This window comes from Fukomys damarensis, unplaced genomic scaffold (genome assembly GCF_012274545.1).
Source record: "Fukomys damarensis isolate Sample0158 unplaced genomic scaffold, DMR_v1.0_HiC HiC_scaffold_30, whole genome shotgun sequence".
Taxonomy (NCBI): domain Eukaryota; kingdom Metazoa; phylum Chordata; class Mammalia; order Rodentia; family Bathyergidae; genus Fukomys; species Fukomys damarensis.
The window spans coordinates 4,768,194-4,785,715 of record NW_022900942.1 but is presented as its reverse complement, the minus strand read 5'-3'; the positions used below and the strand labels follow the sequence as shown (position 1 = coordinate 4,785,715).

The following is a 17,522-nucleotide window of genomic DNA, read 5'->3' as shown; positions in this document are numbered from 1 at the left end:
GTGGAAACTTGCCTCAGCTCCTCATGGAGCAAGGGGCCTGGTGGGTAGGCGAAGAGGGTGGCAGGGGACGGGCAGAGGGCTCAGGTCCTCGTGGGACGCAGTGAGGGCTTTCGCAGAACCCCAGGAGGATGTGAGTGAGGAAGTGACTTGACCGAAGGCTTGTGCTGCTGCCTATGTTAGTAACAGGCCACAGGGGAGGGGAGAAGCCCAGGCAGAGGCCACTGTACCAATGCAGCCAGGAGCAAGGACAGCTCAGCCAGACAGCGAGTGGAGGTGGAGAAATGGTGAGACCCTCAGGCTGAAGACGGAGCCTATAGGGTTTGTAGGTGGATCAGCCACAGGGTGGGCGAGGGAGGAGGCAGTGAGGTTTTTGACCTGAGCCCCGGGAAGGACCAAGGTACCAGCCACTGATACAAAATGGCAGGAAGGCTGGGTCTGGTGGCATATGCCCGTCATCCAGGCACTCTTGGAGGCTGAAGCAGGAAGATCATATATTTCAGCCCAGCCTGGGCAACTTAATGACTTAGCAAGACACTGTCTCAAAAAAAAAAAAAAAAAGAGCTGGGGATGTGGCTCAGTGCAAAGCCCTGGGTTCAATCTCCAGTGCTCCCCACCACCACCACACACGAAAGACAGAAGGGGCAGCATCAGGAGGGTCTTAGGAGGGCATACTCTGGACAGTCTACACATAATGTCTGAAAACCTGCCCCCTTCAAGTAAAGTCATCCGCAGAGGTGCTCTCCAGAGACACCAGCCCGGGAAACCTTCCCAGATGAGGGTGTTTAATGCCTCAAAACTGGAAGAGACCACAAGCAAGGTGGGGGGGCAGTTTCACAGACATCAAGAAAAGAGGAGCTTTCGTCCCCCTGAATGTCTCTGAATCTCAGTTTTACCACTTCACACGCAGACCCCACCCAGGCGATGTCCTTGCACTTCTGGGCCAGAATCAGACCCTTCCCAAAGCAGAGGCTTCTACCTTCCACAGCCTGTGCCACAGCGCCTCCTCTCCCGGTCCCATTTCATGTCCCTCATCAATCAGAGCGCAGTGTCCCCGGCTTGGCAGCCTCTTCCCAGGCTTGAGGCATCTGCTTGCTTCTGGTTTCATTGAGATTTCCTCCGCCCTGATGATCCACCCCACAAACTGTGCAGGCAGCAGCCAGGGGCCCCCAGGGTAGGCAGCCTGGCACTTGTCACAGCCTGAACTCAACAGGACAAGATCTCCACCAGCCCTGAACTTGCAGAAAGATGGACAGCAGAGTCTTTCTGTAGCTCCACAGGGAGGACAGCCAAGTAAGCTCAGTACGGAGCAAGGTCACCTGTCCATCTGGACGCCCAGCCGGAGGGAGGGAGGGAGGGAGGGAAGAGGGCCTTCAACACCAGGAGACGCGGGCGCTGTCCAGAGTACTGAAGCTGTGAACGGCTAGGGGCCAGCTCTGCTCGTGGTTAGTTTAGGGTCCGCGAAGGGCAGATCCCAACCTAGGACTTGGGTACAAGCGGTTCATCTGGGAGGACAGCCAAAGAGCCATAGCAAGGAAGCAGAAAGGAAGGGATGCAGAAGAGTGCACTAGTGAGGGGCTCTCATGGGAGTCGACCACTTGGCCCTGTGCATAACACACCTCCCAGGTCCCCCACCAAGCAGTGGGAAGCCAGGGTCCTTCACACACTGACTTCTCAGCTGCTGGTCCAGAGGCTCCTCGGGTTGTGTCAAGGCCGTCCCTTCCCAACACCCTGAGATCCAGGTCTGAACCGCGGGGCTACCCAGCCTCCCATTTCTGCCAAATCTCTCTGTCCCGTGTTTGTCCTCGCCAGACTGAGGGATGGAAGCAAAAGCCCCCCATGACTTTCCATCCCAGAAAATCCTGCTCCAACTCTCGAGTGGGTTTACCTGGCAAACTTGACTTTGGGGGAATCATGTAGGAGACAGGAAAACGGATCCCAGACCCACATCAGCCTGAATTCAAATCCATATCCGGCACTCAAGGGTATGCTAAGGGCAGACTCAGTGCTGGATGGGATGTGACCTCTTCAGCCTCAGTTTCTTCAGCCATAAAATGGGAGAGTTAATAGGACCTCGCTTGGTGGCTGTAACAATTAACTGAGCACACACGGCGGGGTAGAGCACATCATAAATGCCTCCTAGTTTATCAGTGTGGCCCACTGTCGTTAATAGCAGAGATTAAGTTTAGGTTACAGGGCTGAATAGAGATCCTGGCGTGAACTTAACTGGGGCCCAGGGTTCTGGAGCACCAGGTGGTTCCTGAAGATCTGATGCACTGTTTACTAACTGTGGGATGCCTTTACTGGTAAGTAGCTTAACGTCTCTGAGCCAGAGATTTATCTGTGCAAAGGCTGGTAAAGCTGAAACGTAATAATACACACAACACGGTGAAGTAGTGGCTGGCACGCCATAAGCGCTCAATAAACAGTGGCAGTAGCTATCAGGGCAGCCAGGATCCCTATTACAGCTGTCACTATTTCTGCTGTTTGAAGCTGGGAGAAAAGAGCTCCTGCTGCTGGGGACTGAGGTGGCTCTGGATGAAGCGTAGCTCGGCAAAGCCCATGACAGCAAAGCGCTGCAAACAATAGGAAGATCGATGCGTGGTCTTCGACAACCACTCATGCAGAGGATGATCAGAACCACTTAGGCCACAGTGGGGAGTCCCACGGGTATCAAGGGTGACGGATCCCCCGGGGGAGAGCGATGGCAGAGAGACGTCCAGCTGGAACACAGCGGACATCGAGAAAATGTCACATGGCCGCGTGCATGAGATGCGGGCTGTGTTTCATTGTTGGTTTGAGGCTGCTGTTTTTATGCGCAGGCATCTCAGGGAGGCTGGGTGAGGAGGAAGGAAAGAGGGAGGGCGAGGTGTGGCCACACCTTGGATCAACAGGATTCTGGTGTGGTGCTGTGGTCCCATTCCCAGGTTCCAGTTCCTCGGTGATATAACGGAAAAAAAAAAAGAGGAAGTAGGAATGCTGGTTTTTTTTTTTTTTAATCTATTCTTATTTCTCTGGAGAGGCCACAGGCTGGGCACGAAGGGGAAGAGAAAAAAAGAGAGAGTGGAGCCGGGGCAGGATCCTAAGGCTGATATTAATCATTCACACCATTCCTGCTGCCCATCTCAGGCCTGGGCTCACATCCTTGCCATGAAGATGCCGTCCTGTATTGGCAGGTCCTGGTAACCCACATCTCGGTGTGGCTCTGGGCACATTCCTTTGCTCTCTGTGTCTCAGTTTCCCGTTGGACCTGCCAGAGTCCAGTCAGGCCTAAAAGTCAAGGGTGAAATGAGACCAAACCCAGTCCCCTTTTCTGCTGGTTCCTGAGTACTTGAACCTTTCTCTTGTTTCTGGTCTTCAACCAAAATGCCCTAAGTCTGGAAAAGGCACAGCATGTGCCAGAAAGCAACCTCCCCTTGCAGAGCTACAAAATGTCAGATTTGTCACCTGTCCTGTGCACTGTCTGACTTATCTGCTATCGACTCCTGGACTGACGTCTCTCACAATGGACGGACCCTTTCTCCTTTAGCATCTAGTGAATTTTCTATAATATTCCAGAGCATTCTAATGAACAGGAGTATCATTACTTTACAGCTTCACAACTGTGCATTTTCCTGAGCACCTACTAAGTGCCAGGTACAGTGTGAAGCCCAGCAATACAAAAACAACTGTCGCCACCTTCAGTCTGGTAAACTTCACGATCTCTCACTCATTTTTGCTTGTTTATTTGTTTGTTTGAGACAGGGCCTCACTATGTAGCCCAGGCTGGCCTCGAACCCATGGCAATCCTGCCCCAGCTTCCTGAGGGCTGGGATTACAGGTATGTGCCACCATGTGTGGCTTCACAATCTATTTTTTTTAACCATGCACAATTATAGCGGTTGATCTCTTAAGTATATATACATAAAATCAGCTATCAACCACTTGTGTATCTGTTTCATATATTTATCTACCATCTATGTACCCCTCTGTATATCTCACCTATTTAATCTATCCATCCATCTACCAGATCTGCATATCTACAATCCATCATTATCCGTTTGTCCTCTGTTTACCCAACTCTTTCCACTATCCACGTATTCACTTGTCCATCCATCCATCCATCCATCCATCCATCCATCATCTTCCTATATATGTCTAGCATTACAGTGAAGGGCTCCATCATCTCAGAAACAGAGCCAAGCTCCTGAAATCCTCCTCTTACACATTTTTAGTTTAACCATCAGAACTTCAAATTCAATAGAAATACCCTTTAGGTGGGTTTGATAAAAATCACAAAATTAAGTTTTCTGCTGAGGCTTTGAGCCACAAGGAACAAACGAGAAAAATCCAGCGTTAAGATATTTCCCACCAAACTTTGCACAAGAAGAAAGCAAAAACCCCTCATACCCCATGAAAAAGGAACCATGTTTTAATGCTGTGGTTTGCTTGGGAATTGTTAAAAGACAATGAGTTAATCAAAAATTCTCATTAAAGTCATCTCTTGTCTCAATGTCAAATTAGATGCACTCGCGTCCTCCCCACCGACTGAAGACAGAACTGGTATTAACCGTGTTTCTCCGTCATTCTGAGCAGAAATCTAGGTTTACAAGGCTTTTTCAGTTCCCCTTTCTAGTCCTGCCCTTATAACCCTGGCTAGGCGCAAACTTGTGCTACTCCTGCCTCAGCCTTGCAGAAGGCTGGGATTGCAAGTATGCACCAGTCACGCCCAGCTCCATACTGTACTTCTTATAGAAGGCAACCAGGGAGCTCCTCGGGATTTGCATCATTGAAATCTGAGTTGATTGCCTGATTTAAGGAGACAGAACTGCCAGACAAACAGGAAGAATGGTCCTTTACCAGACAAATAAGAGTGAGAAAAACAAGAAAAGGGAATGCAAGATGCATAAAGGAAGAAAGAAAAAGAGATAGAAAGGAAAATAATTTATAATAACAGTGATCCCAGCACTCTGGGAGGCTGAGGCAAGAGGACTATAAGTTGGAGCCCAGCCTGGGCAAGTTAGTGAGACTCTGTCTCAAAATAAAATCTAAAAAAAGAGCTTGGGATAGAGCTCAATGTGAAGGCCCTGGGTTCAATTCCCAGTAATGCAAAAAAGAAAGACAGGCGTGGTTTTAGGGTCAGAATCTCCTGTGAACATAACGAAAACTACAGAGCATAATTCTACATAATTCTACACATTCTATGGGTGAAAACTACACCCATAATTCCTTCATGCTTCTTCCTTGGGCTCGCTCATGCCCTAGCACCACCTTTCCTGGATGAAACCCTTCCCCTCTCGAGACTGGATGTCAAGAAACCACAGAGACGACCAGGCTGGAAGCGGGGCAGACACGAACACCCATGTGACAGGGTGGTCTGGATCACGTTTGCCTCCCGCTGGCCACTCACCCCAAGCTGAGCGATCTTTGGACTTCCTTGGTCTCTCAAGAGCCATGGTATTAAAAACATCGAACAGGGCTTGACCGGGCTCCTTCCAGCAAGTGAGTCTAAGCCAGGCCCTGTGTGCAAACTCAGCCCTCGGGAGGCAGAACCCGGCACCAGCACTTTGCAAAGCAACTTGGCAATATCCAGTGAGGCTGGAGGTGTGGGGTGCACGATTCAGCAGCCCCCTGGGAGTCCGCCCTCGCAAAAACTCACTCGTGAGAAAGAGCAGGCAGCTGCATTCCAGATAGCCCAAAGTCTGACACAAGCCAGGTAAATGAACACACGGCGGAATATTCCCCTTGCAGAGCACTGTACAGCAGTGAAAACGGATGAAGGAGACCTGGTCTCATTAACCAGATGAATCTCGTGTGGAGTACAAAATGCAGGTTGTAGAAGAAACATTGACTGAAAAACTTGAAGCATGAAAAAAGACTACCATATATTTCTTTCTTTCTTTGTGTGGTACTAGAGATGGAAGCCAAGATCACTGTCCTGAGCTACACGCCCAGCCTTTTTATCTTGAGATAGGGTCTCGCTAAATTTGTGAAGTTACCCAAACTGACCTTGAACAAGCAATCCTCCTGCCTCAGCCTCCCAAGTAGCTGGGATTACAAGCGTGCACCACCATGCCAGGCCTGAATGTTTTTATTACGTATTTTAAATAGCGAAGTCAGCCACTGGGCTGTCTCACAGGTGAGGTGCGTAGCAACATAAATGTGATCGACATCATGACACGTCCCAGAAACTGGCCACATGACTGGGCACAACCAACAGAGGACCATCAGCGAACATGGATGCCCATGAGGGCAAGGCCAGGGGCCTCACAACAGATGACTCACATCTGAAGACCTCCAGCGACACAGCGGTCTGCACAGCTTCTCCTCTGAGAGCCAGTATTGCTCAGAAACAGACAGACAGCCGGAGTTCTCTTGAGAAATCCCTTGCCCATCAACAGATAAATGCATACAGAAAATGCGGTATTTACACACCACGGAGTACTTAGTACTCAACCCTAAAGAAGGATGAACTTGAGCCATATGTGGGAAAATACATGCACCTTGAGAGCGTGTCAAGTGAAATAAATCAGACACAGTAGCTCAAATATTGCATGATTACTCATAAATGGAAAACCAAAAGTGTAAGTAATTTAAAAAGCAAAGTCAAAGCTAGATGATGGGAAACAGGGAGGTGGACTTTGTAGAGATAGGAGGCGGGTGTGGGGATGAGGGGAGTCCAGGAGGGGAGAGAAGCAAGAAGAATCAAGATGTGATACATATATGTGCCCATTCCCTATATGCTAATGAAATAAATAAGTAATAAAACTGGAAAAAGAAACAAACAAACCCAAAAGTGTTCAAGATCTAAATCGTGAGACCCCAGTCAGGCCAATGTGAGCGCTGAGATCAGTGACGTCCCTGGTGGATACGGCCACGCTCCGGTAAGGACAGCAATAAGGCAGGCATCCAGCGAGAAAAGGTCTTACAAGAGACGGGCCGAGTTAGCTAAGAGGAGGGCAGAGGGCAGGCAGGGAAGGAGCCAGCTCTCAGTACAAGATGACCACATCCTCTCCGGGGACTGACCGAGGTCTCCGGGGTCCCTGCAGAGACTAGCTGGACACTCGCCAAATCCAACCCACTTCCCCTTCCTACTGAGCTCAACCTGACATCTCCCAGCTTCCCTTGCAGGGCGTGCAGTCATGGGACTGAGTTCTGGCCGGTGGCACGAGAACAGAAGAGGCCAGGTCAGGTCCCTTCCAGCCCCAGAGGATTTCCCAACTCCCTTCTGTCCCTGTCTCTCCCTGCTGTGGGGTTTGATCCAGACAAACACAGAGCTCTTGGACCCTGTGCTTGACAATGCATAGTCACAACATGCCAGAGGCCTGGTCCCTTCACCTAGAGGAGACGAGGTCGCCAACACAGGATGACCAGGACCTAGGACTTTCGAGTGAGGAAGAGACTGTTGTGTTTGGGTCATTTCCCAGCTTGGGATCTTTTGTTACAGTAGCTAGTATTCCTGTATACAGACACTTAAAGAAAGAACACACATACACCTGTCAGCTATGGTCACTGCATTGAGAACAACTCTCTGGAAACAGCCATAAGACCTTATGTACACTAGTTTTTCTCACAGTCAAAACCAACAATCCCATGTACATGGAAATCCCCAATAAACATTCACAACTTTAACATCAAGGCAATATAACTGCAAACAAACCAAGAGGCCCGCGTATGGATGACAGCCGTAAACTTCAGTCCTGGACTCACACAATCCCAGGTTCAAGTCTGACTCTACCACTTTCTAGCAGGATGATACGGGACCAAGAAGTCTGTTTCAGAATCCTCAGTGGTCACCAGGGGATATGAGCACTTCCTAATACAATGGGTTGTTGGGAAGATTACATGAAAACATGCAGATAAAGCACTCTGAGAAGGGCCAATTATAATTACTGTAATTGTAACTGAAAGCATGTGTTGAGATCCGGAGGTGGGAGACGGAAGAGGCAGACAGACACACCGTGGGGAAAAGGAACACAGAGGCTCAGCCTGTCTGAGCCAGCCTGAACCACACCAATCAGGCCTCTCCCAACGCCCCGTCCTCCTGTGGCGAGATAAATCCGCAGAACACAGAGCTGCCACTTACCCTGTTAGCACCACCACAAAATCCATCACGTTCCAACCGTTTCTCAGGTAAGAACCTTTGTGGAAGGCAAACCCAAGAGCAATGATCTTAATCCCAGCTTCAAAGCAAAAAATCCCAATGAAGTACGGCTCCGTGTCATCCTGGAAGGAAGAGAAAGTAAGGTCAGAGTCTTAGGTATGCAGAGGGCAGCACACCCAGGCAGCCATCCCTCCTCCTCCTCTTTCTCCAATCCCTCAACACTCCCCAGCACCCCACCAGGGTTTTCTTGTCCAAAAGTTTTTGTGAAAGAAAAAAAAAAAAAAAAAAAAAAAAGCAAAAGGTTCCAGGAGACACCTTTCTTCTTCCTTCTGGCCCAATCTCACCTATCACTCAGCCAAGTAGAGCTGTGTTATCCAACACGGCAGCCCTGGCCATTAATTGGCCATACACTGGCTAACAAATGACCACAAATTTGCCGCAAATGGCCATACATACATTAAATGTGATGAAATAAAAAATGCAGTCCTAGAGTCATACCAGCCCCTCACAAATGACTAAAATATTCAACAGCATGGATGTGAAACACATCTAAGGCTGCAGTGAGTTCTGCCGGAAACCGCTGCCGGAAGTGCAGCCCTCAAAAGTTTTGAAGATGGATGCTGTGTGCTGGTCTCACACCCAAAGCTGAGCCCTGTGGCTGGTTCTCAGCAGGTACACACCAGCGCAGTGGTTCAGGTTGTCAAAGGGTTGGAATAATAATCCTGCACTGGCTGGTAGCGGGCCAGGGCCCCACCTCCAATCTCTCTGCAGAGCCTCCCTCCCGCTGGCTCAGGCTCCCCGCTGACGGTGCGCCGTACTTGAGATGAATGCCTACGCTCTGCTCCATCGGCACCCTGGTGGACTTTCCCATCTGTTACTGCAATGGCTCTTTCGCTGGAATCATTTGCATTTTTGTCTCCTCGACTTATTTTCTTTTCTTTCTTTCTTTTTTTTTTTTTTTTTTTGGTACCAGGGATCAAACTTTGACTTCTTTTCTCCACATCGTCATTCCACTAGTACCACGGCTGGTCTACTATTCTTTCAATAGGCTCTTTTTTACTTAGCTTTATCTTAAGCAAAAACCAAAAAATCCTGAAATTACAGGTTCACTCGGCTGGAGATATATATATGGGAATACACTAATCTAATAGACAGCCATTAAAATTTTTAAAGAGCGGTGAGACCAGCAATAATTTGGGGAGCTAGGAATGAGGGGAGTCTGATACCCTCTTCTCCCCCGTGCTGTGCTGGTTCTGGAAAGAGGATGGGGGTGGGGGTATGGCTCAGTGGTAGAACATTTGCCTAATATGTGCAAGGCCTTGGGTTTGATTCCTGCAAGGGAAAGAACATCCAAGCCAGATATGGTGGTGCATATCTGTTACCCTTGCTACCTGGGAGGCTGAGGAAGGAAGATCTCAAGTTTGAGGCCAGGCTGGGCACTTTGGCAAAATAAAAAGTAAAAATAGGGATGTAGCTCAAGGATAGAGCATTCCTGGGTTTGCTCTCCAGTATCATAAAAACAAAACGAAAAACTCATACTGTCCTTGGAAGTTAGAACAACCCAATGGTAAGGTGACATCCCTAGATGATGAGGGAGAGGTGCCTTCTGACTAGGAGGTCTCAGATGACACCAGGGAACTAACGTCATTATTATGCCGGGCATTTTTTTGCAATGCAGAGTCCGGGGTGTTAGCTGCGAATTGACGCGTTGTCTGGCCTTTGCCTTAGAATACTTCCACTAGAAAAGATAAGGAAAGGGGACCAAAGGAGACAGTGGAAGGGGATGTGGCAGGATTTTCGTGATCGCTAAATTTGGGGAATGCATTCAGGGAAGCTCACCGCACGACTGTTTTTGTATATGGTCAAAATTTTTCACATAAACTGTTTTCTTTGCAGCGCTAGGGGTGGAACCCTTGGCCTCAGGCATACTAGGCAAATGACCACCACAGCCGAGCCACACCCCATCCCCCCACAAACCCTGTTTGGAATATGATGTCTCATGGACGATGGCACCGTTTGTCCCGTGGGGTGACAGGGTCTCCTGTTTGGGGGTGCTGGGCTGCAGGACCGCTCTCCCGGGACGCCGTGGCCCTGCAGGTCGGGCTTGCCGCCTCCCCGCCCTCCACTTCCCGCTCACCAGTCTCTCTGACATCGGGGTCTTGTCGTCATCGGGCAGGTGCTGCTCCAGGGCGAGGACGATACAGTTCGCTATAATGGTGGCTAAAATCATGTATTCAAAGGGAGTAGCGGGAAGTTAAGGAGAATCTCCGTGGCTGACTCACAGGAAAGGAGAGGATGGTGGGGTGCCCGCTCCCGCAGCCAGGGCCCAGGCGCTCTGGAGCCCTCAGCGGCCCCGGCCCTCCCACGCCCTCGCCAGGCCGAATCCAGAAGTGCATCCGCTCGGGCCCAACCCTGTGGGTCACTTGGTAAGGAAAATGCTGATTTTGGTCAAGCAGTCTTTAACCTTTTTGGCAGTAGGGGTCGGTTCTGTGGAAGGCACTTTTTTTCAGACCAGAGTGAAGAGGGATTTTCTTAGTTTTTGAAGTTTTACTAGTACATATTTGAGATACATAATTATTACCTTTCCTAGTGCTGGCGTCACCACTAGTGCTTTCCTAGTGCTGGCTTCTCCTCAGATGATCAGGGTTAGAGTCTCTTAAAGGAGGTGCAACCTAGATCCCACGCAAGCTCAGTTCACAGGGGGGGATGTCCAAGCTCTTGTACACGCTCGGTTCACAGCGTGCACCCCCCACCCCCTGCGCATGTGCAGTTCACACCAGGGTCCACTCTCCTATGAGAATCTAAGGCCACGTGGATCTGACGGTAGGCGGAAGTCAGGTGGTGATGGGAACTATGGGAGAGGCTGGAGACACAGGAAACTGATTGTTTACCCAACCGCTAGCCTGCTGTGTGTCCCCGATGGCTGGGGACCCATACGCTATGTCACCTACAGCATTGACTGTTTGCCTGGCACAGTTCTGGACACGAGGGCAAAACAGACAAAACTTCCAGGCCTCATGAAGGAGAAGCAAGTAAAGGCACCAGCTACATTGCAGGGACCATGCTGGACAGGGCGCCCCTATGCTGTTACATCCACAGGCTCCACGCCCACTCTACCAAGTGCGATGGAAAGCACCTAGGAACAAAAAATGGTCTGCACTGAACACGTTCAGACATGTTTTCTTCTGGCAGTTATCCCTTCAACAAAGGAGCATAACAATGTCATACGCAGCATCCACATCACATCAGGAACATAACTCACTGAGAGGTGAGGCAGAGAATGTGGGACGATGTGAGCAGTTCTACACGAAGAGTTCACCCTTTATAGAAGGGACCTGAGCTTCTGGGTGTCTGTGGAGGATTTGCCACTGAAGGTCCTCAATAAGATGAGTAAACAACAATACAAGCAATACCTGCATACCTGTGTTTATAGCAGCACAGCTTGGGGCTGGGGTTGTAGAGTACTTGCCTAGCATGCATGAGGCCCTGGGTTCAATCCCCAGTACCACAAAAACGAATAACAAAAACAAGAAGCACAACTCTTACAGCTAAATCTTGGAAGCAGACCGCATATCCATCAACAGATAAACGGATAAGGAAAATGTGGTATTTACACACCACAGAGTACAACTCTGCCATAAAGAAGGATAAACCTGAGTCAACTGTAGGAAAATAGACTCACCTAGAGATCATACTGTTCAAAGTGAAATAAATCAGACACAGAAGCTTAAATACCAAGTGGTTTCTCTGACGTGAAAATCCCAAGGCATAAATAATTTAAAGAGCAAAATAAGAGATAAATGACAGGATGCAGGGAAGTACACTTTAGAAAGATGGGGAGGGGATCTGAGGGTGGGGAAGACAGATAGTGGGGAGGGGAAAAGGAAGTTAAAAAAAGATGCGGTTTCTATGTACCAATTCCCCACGATGAATGGAGTTATGAGGTATCACAGATATATACTAAGAAAAAAATGTGGTCCATCTGATAGAACTCTGTGAGTCAGCCATACAAAAGTCAAATGCTAATCCATGCTATAACACGGATGAACCTCAGAAACACTACAAGAAGTCAACGCAAAACCAGCACACAGTGCATAGCTCGTGTGTGCAGAATGTCCAGAAGAGGCGATTCACAGAGCCGGAAAGCCACTCAGCCCATCCAAAGGAGGAGGCAGTGCGGAGTGACTGCTTCATGTTTTGCAACCAGATAGCTGGTTTTACAACACTTCGAGTGTACTAAATGCCACGGCGTTAGTCACTTTAAAATGTGCTATGTGAATTTTCACCTCAATAAAAACATACGGTGGTCAGGGCAGACAACTGAGAAGCTGATCTTTCAAGACTGAAGGAGGGGAGGGGAAGTCTGTGGCTCTTCCCAGACGCTTCATTCATTCCCATCCTCCCCGCACCCCTCCTCTCTGTAAACTGTTCTCTGCATGCTGAGAATTCTCCTCCGGGTTGAAGAGGCCCCACGATCCTGCATCAGAGGATCTGCCCCACGTCCAGGCTATTCAGGAACAAGGATTCCAGTCTTGGCCCTACTGAGATTTGGGGCCGGCTCATTATCTGGGGAGGCGCTGTCCGGGGTACTGTAAGGATGCTGAGTCACATCTGTGGTCTCAATGCTCTGTCCCCTCCAGTTACAACCACCCAAAGTGCCTCCCCATATTGCTGAATGTGCCCTGGAGACCCCAAGACCCACTGCTTCACAGAGGGATTGAACAGCACGCATTGCAGGGCCTTGTCCGCGGGAAACCTCTCTTCCTCCTCCTTTTTCCCGGGAGCACTAACCAGTTTCAACCTCCCCTCTGGCCCTAGGGTCAGCTTTGATACTTTGAAAGCTCCATCAAATCATCCTTCTGAAGTAGGAAGCGGGGAATGAAGCATAAACCCATCTCCCAGTTGGAAAAAGAAAGTCTGAAACAGAAAACCCAGGAGCAAAAGCCTCAAGACAGCAGGCGAGCCAAGCTCCCTGCACCGCTGGCTCCAGCCTCTGCTGCAGCTGGAAGCAGCTGACGCACGCACGCACGCACGCACACACGCACGCACGCACGCGCTACGCGCGCTCTGAAAAGCAAAGCAGATTCACAGGGCAATTTGGGGCGGCAACAAAAGCCAGCCCTGCGGACGATCATCTCTGATTGGCTTCCTGCCTCTGAGCCGACAGTCATTAGAAGCCCAGAGAACAAAGCCGGGCTGTGTCACACAATATTCCACTCTGTCTCACCCTGCAGCCCAGAAAATAAGCGACAATATTTGTACACAGAGAAGCAACACTGAGCCCTTCCGTGGCCTCCGCTTGCCAGGCTGTGAATGCGACTTCGCTTCTCTCCGCTAACTCTTCTGAGCCAAGCTGCAGTCCCTCTCCTGCGGCGCCCTGGCCTGCTGCTCCACCATGGCCGGAATACAGCTTCTTTTGCCTGAGCCCTCAGCTAAGGGTTCCAGGCCCAGTCCCAGGAGGTGGCAGCAGGCCAGCACATGCCACTGCCCACTCCCTCCACACAGCCACAGACCCTGAAAACGTCGGCCCACACCTACATGGGAAGTGGCAACGCCTCTCAAAGCGGCCGCAGCACCTGTGAGAGGACTGCAGCAGGCTCGGGCCCCACTGCCAGCCGCTGAGTCAGGGTGGTCTCAGAAAAGACCTCCTGGCTGGAGTGCCCAGCAGAATTTAAGTTTGAGCCACAGCACTGCCTGAGATCTATTTCGGGGATGGGTGGAGCCCAGGTAATTGGGGCTCTGAGTCATGCAGAAAGGCGGGGGCTCCTGCCTCTTCCAAGCTTTCTCCTGCACATTCGGACCCACGGAGGAGAACTCAACAGTCCTCCTGGCGGGCTTCTGCCCCTTCTCAGGCAAAGGGGACTGTGAAGAAACGCCCAGCAGTGATTTTAAGAAGGGCAATGGGCGGAATGGCATGAATAAGCTTTGCAGTCCTCATACATGTGGAATCCAGTACTTGGGAGGCCGAGGCAGGAGGATCACCTCAAGTTTGAGGTCTGCCTGAGCTACACAGTGGCTCAAAACAACAAAAACTAAAAGAAAACTTTCTATGGATCTGATCTCAGAAGAATAGCCAAAGTCCCCCCAACAGCCAGTGAGACCCCTAGTACCTCTGTAACCCTGAACTCCTCTACTCTCTGCTTCAGTCACTCGGCTCCAGCCACACTGGCCTCTTCCACAGGCCCCAAACACACTAAGCACTTTCCTGCCCCAGGACATCTGCACATGCATCTGTAACTCTCATTCCATTCCATTTCTCCAGTCTTCGCTTAAAGTTCCCTTCCTCCAATGTCCCTTTAGCTGCTTAATCTTTCCCCTTTGGTCTTTATCTAAACATTTGCTCTATTTTCCTTCTTTATCATTGGGTTTTGTTTTTGATACTGGGGATCAAACTCAGGACCTCGCGCTCCCAGCGTTTTCCTTCTTTGTCTTGTCCGGTCTGTCCAGTCCAGGAGACCATGAGCATAATGCAAGCACACATTTTTGGGGTCAACTTTGTTCACTGCTTTGTGCTCTTCACTTGAAGCACTTGTGATGCACCAGCTGCTCAGTAAACACCCGTGGAGAGGAGGGAGGGATGAAAGGGCAGGGGCACCTGCTTTGGTACCCTTCCGGCTAAGCCTTCACGGGTATGTTAAGACTCCGATGATCCCCTCAAAATAAGCAAGCACATGTGGCAGGAACCCACCCTCAAGTGGGGTTCTGTGCGCATGGCCCCAGGCAGAAGTCAAAGGTTACTCTGGGTAGCGGGGGCTGGGGGAGGGCAGTGCTTTCTCAGCCCAGCCTGGAGTCATGCCTGATCCTCCCAATTTAGCAAGCCTGGGTTCCAGCTCCCAGCTGTGGCGAGCCTGCCTGTGTGTGCTGAGCAGGGCCTGACTGCTCCCTGTTTGGTTTGGAGAGAAAGTACCTAAGTCAGCGGATCCGGAATAATCAGCCGGCAAAAGGGGCGGGGGGGGTGTGTGTGTGTGAAGAGCTAAAGAGAGAAAGGACCTGGCAGGGAGGAGAGGGAGAGGAAAGCTGCCTCGCGAAATGGCTCTTCAAGTCAGGCAAGCCGGCAGCCAAGCAGGCAGGGGCGCTGTCCAAGCCCCCCCCCAAAGAGACTGATCAGGATCCCCAGGGACTGCAGAGGGGCTGCTGTAAGTGAGCCTGAAAATGACCAAGCGAGTCTTCATGGCAACAAAGAACTGCTCTTAACTGACGAGATACTGCTTTTGGGATGCGGCACATCCAGGAAAATCAGCTGTCATCGCGACGGTGGCTAATGGTTCCTACCCCTTCGTGAGACCCCACGGAAGCCCCAGGAACCCAGCCAGCTCAGTACGCTGCACCCTACCCCATGTCGTTCCCAGCCTGCTGAGGTTGGTGCAGGGAACTTATCAGATTTGCTAACGCACCGTGACCCTGCCTTCACCATAGGGGGGAGGGGGCTGCCTGCAGGGCGCATCTGGGGAAACCGATATTCAAGAAGTCCATGCTGCGGTGGGACTTGTCCAGGGAAACTGAACAGAACCTTTTCCCCAGAGCAAGTGCCTCTACGAAGTCACACTTCAGCTCACAATTTACTGATCATCAGCCCCAGCCCCACGAACCCACGCCAAGTGTGGTACATTCGTCCCATGTGCATCGGAATCACCAGGAATGGAGAGAGGGCCCTAAGAAGGCCTTAGAGGCAGTCTTGTCATTCCAGCACTCTGGGAGGCTGAGACAGGAAGATCGCAAGTTCCACTGCATCCTGGGCAACTCAGTGAGACCGTCTCAAAATTAAAAATACAAAAAGGCTGGGGATGTAGCTCAATGGGAAGGCTCTGAGCTCAGTCCTCAGTTAAAAAAGAAAAAAAGGACATAGTCCTTGCTCCACTAAACAAATGCTACCACTTAACTGGGCATCAGGAGCAAATCCTACAGGGCCATTAACAAGCTTGACGGTCAGAACATAACGTACTGAGTACTTTGTTTATTTTCTTTACTTCCTCACAACCTTTCTACAAAGTGGTTCTATTCTCAGCCCCATTTTCCAGATAAGAAAGTAAGGTCTCGAAGAGGTTTTGAAAACTCACTCAATGTAGTATAATGAAGATGTGTTAGAAATGGGGCTCACACCCCGGTTGATCAATCCACAGTTCATGCCTCTAAGCTAGGGGTCCTCAAAGGGCCCTCACTGGTTTATGCTTCTTAGAAGGTGGATGCTAAGTGAGACAAATCAGACACCCCAGCTTACACACCACGTGGTCTCTCCTACATGAGAAACCCAAAATGTCAATAATTTAGAGAACAAAACAATGGTATAGGATGCTACAAAACAGGGAGGTCAACTTTGCAGAGATGGAAAGGGGATCTGCGGTGGTGCATAAGTGTATGCACTAGTCACCCATGATGAACGTATTTACTGGGCATTGCAAACATATGCTCAGAAAAAAGAAAATAAAGCTTAAAAAGACTTAAAAATTGGGGTAAAGGAACACTTGGAGCCATAATCACATGGATTAGACCAACAGGTTACACTGCACCCAAGCCCGAACACCTGCTACAATTGAATATTTATTTCGCAGAGCTGGGAGGTTGAACCCAGGGCTTCACACATACTAGGCAAGCTCCCCATCCTTGAACCATACCTGTCACTTCACTTACCAACGCTCAACTATTGCAACCCAGTCCACAGCTCCCAAAGTCCACCCCAACGTGTCCTATCAGCGACTACTGCAACTTACAAGAATCTAGAGTCTCCAGTTCTCACACAGGGGCTCCAAACTCTCCAACACACCGTACTACTAAAATCATAGCAAAGGGCTCTCCACCAGCTGGTCAGCCCGCTCACGCGGGCAACTCTGGGGCTGGCAGGATGGTTTCAGCACCAAGGACAGCGCCACGAGGTGCATCCCAGCCTAAGTCCGTGGGAACTCTCAGACATTTGCTAACTTCACATGCAGGGTGGATAAGGGAGAAAGGTTTCAAAGTTTTGGATATGAAATGAGAAGTCTACTCAAGACAGCCAGATCATGCTTCTGCTCAGAAAACCGGAAACATATGCATAAGAAATAAAACAGAGGGCCATGGCAAACGTCTCCTCTACCCTCAGTTTCCTCATCCATAAAATGTGAAAACCAACACCCATCTCTCTCAGGCAGTGCAAGAAGGAATGAGCTGATGCACTCAGTATACTTAGAACAAGCCCCGAGTGGAGTAAATGCTCAACAAATGAGTGCTTTGTGTTGTTTATTTCTGTCCTCTGACGATTAGAAACTTCAATATGTTTACGAAAGCATAGGAAGAGATTCATCTCACTAAAACCAAGCAATAAAATTTTATCTTAGGGCTGGGGATTAGGTCAGGGGTAGAGATTTTTCTAGCAGGAGCAAGGCACTGAGTTCCAACCCCAGCAGGAGAAAGAGAGAGAGAGAGAGAGAGAGAGAGAGAGAGAGAGAGAGAGAGAAACCGCAGCAGG

At 49.9% G+C, this 17,522-nt stretch overlaps 1 protein-coding gene across 1 annotated transcript in view; it reads right to left on the bottom strand.

The window, feature by feature from the left end:
- Cacna1a (calcium voltage-gated channel subunit alpha1 A) overlaps positions 1–10,476 on the bottom strand; it is a 179,279-nt gene extending 168,803 nt beyond the window's left edge. The window contains exons 1-3 of the mRNA XM_033757319.1: positions 10,363–10,476; positions 10,218–10,331; positions 8,063–8,202 (exon numbers count right to left, since the gene is read on the bottom strand). Of these exons, the coding sequence (XP_033613210.1) occupies positions 8,063–8,202; positions 10,218–10,331; positions 10,363–10,476 (368 nt within the window). The remainder of the gene's footprint in view (positions 1–8,062; positions 8,203–10,217; positions 10,332–10,362) is intronic.
- Between the last annotated feature and the right edge of the window lie 7,046 nt (positions 10,477–17,522).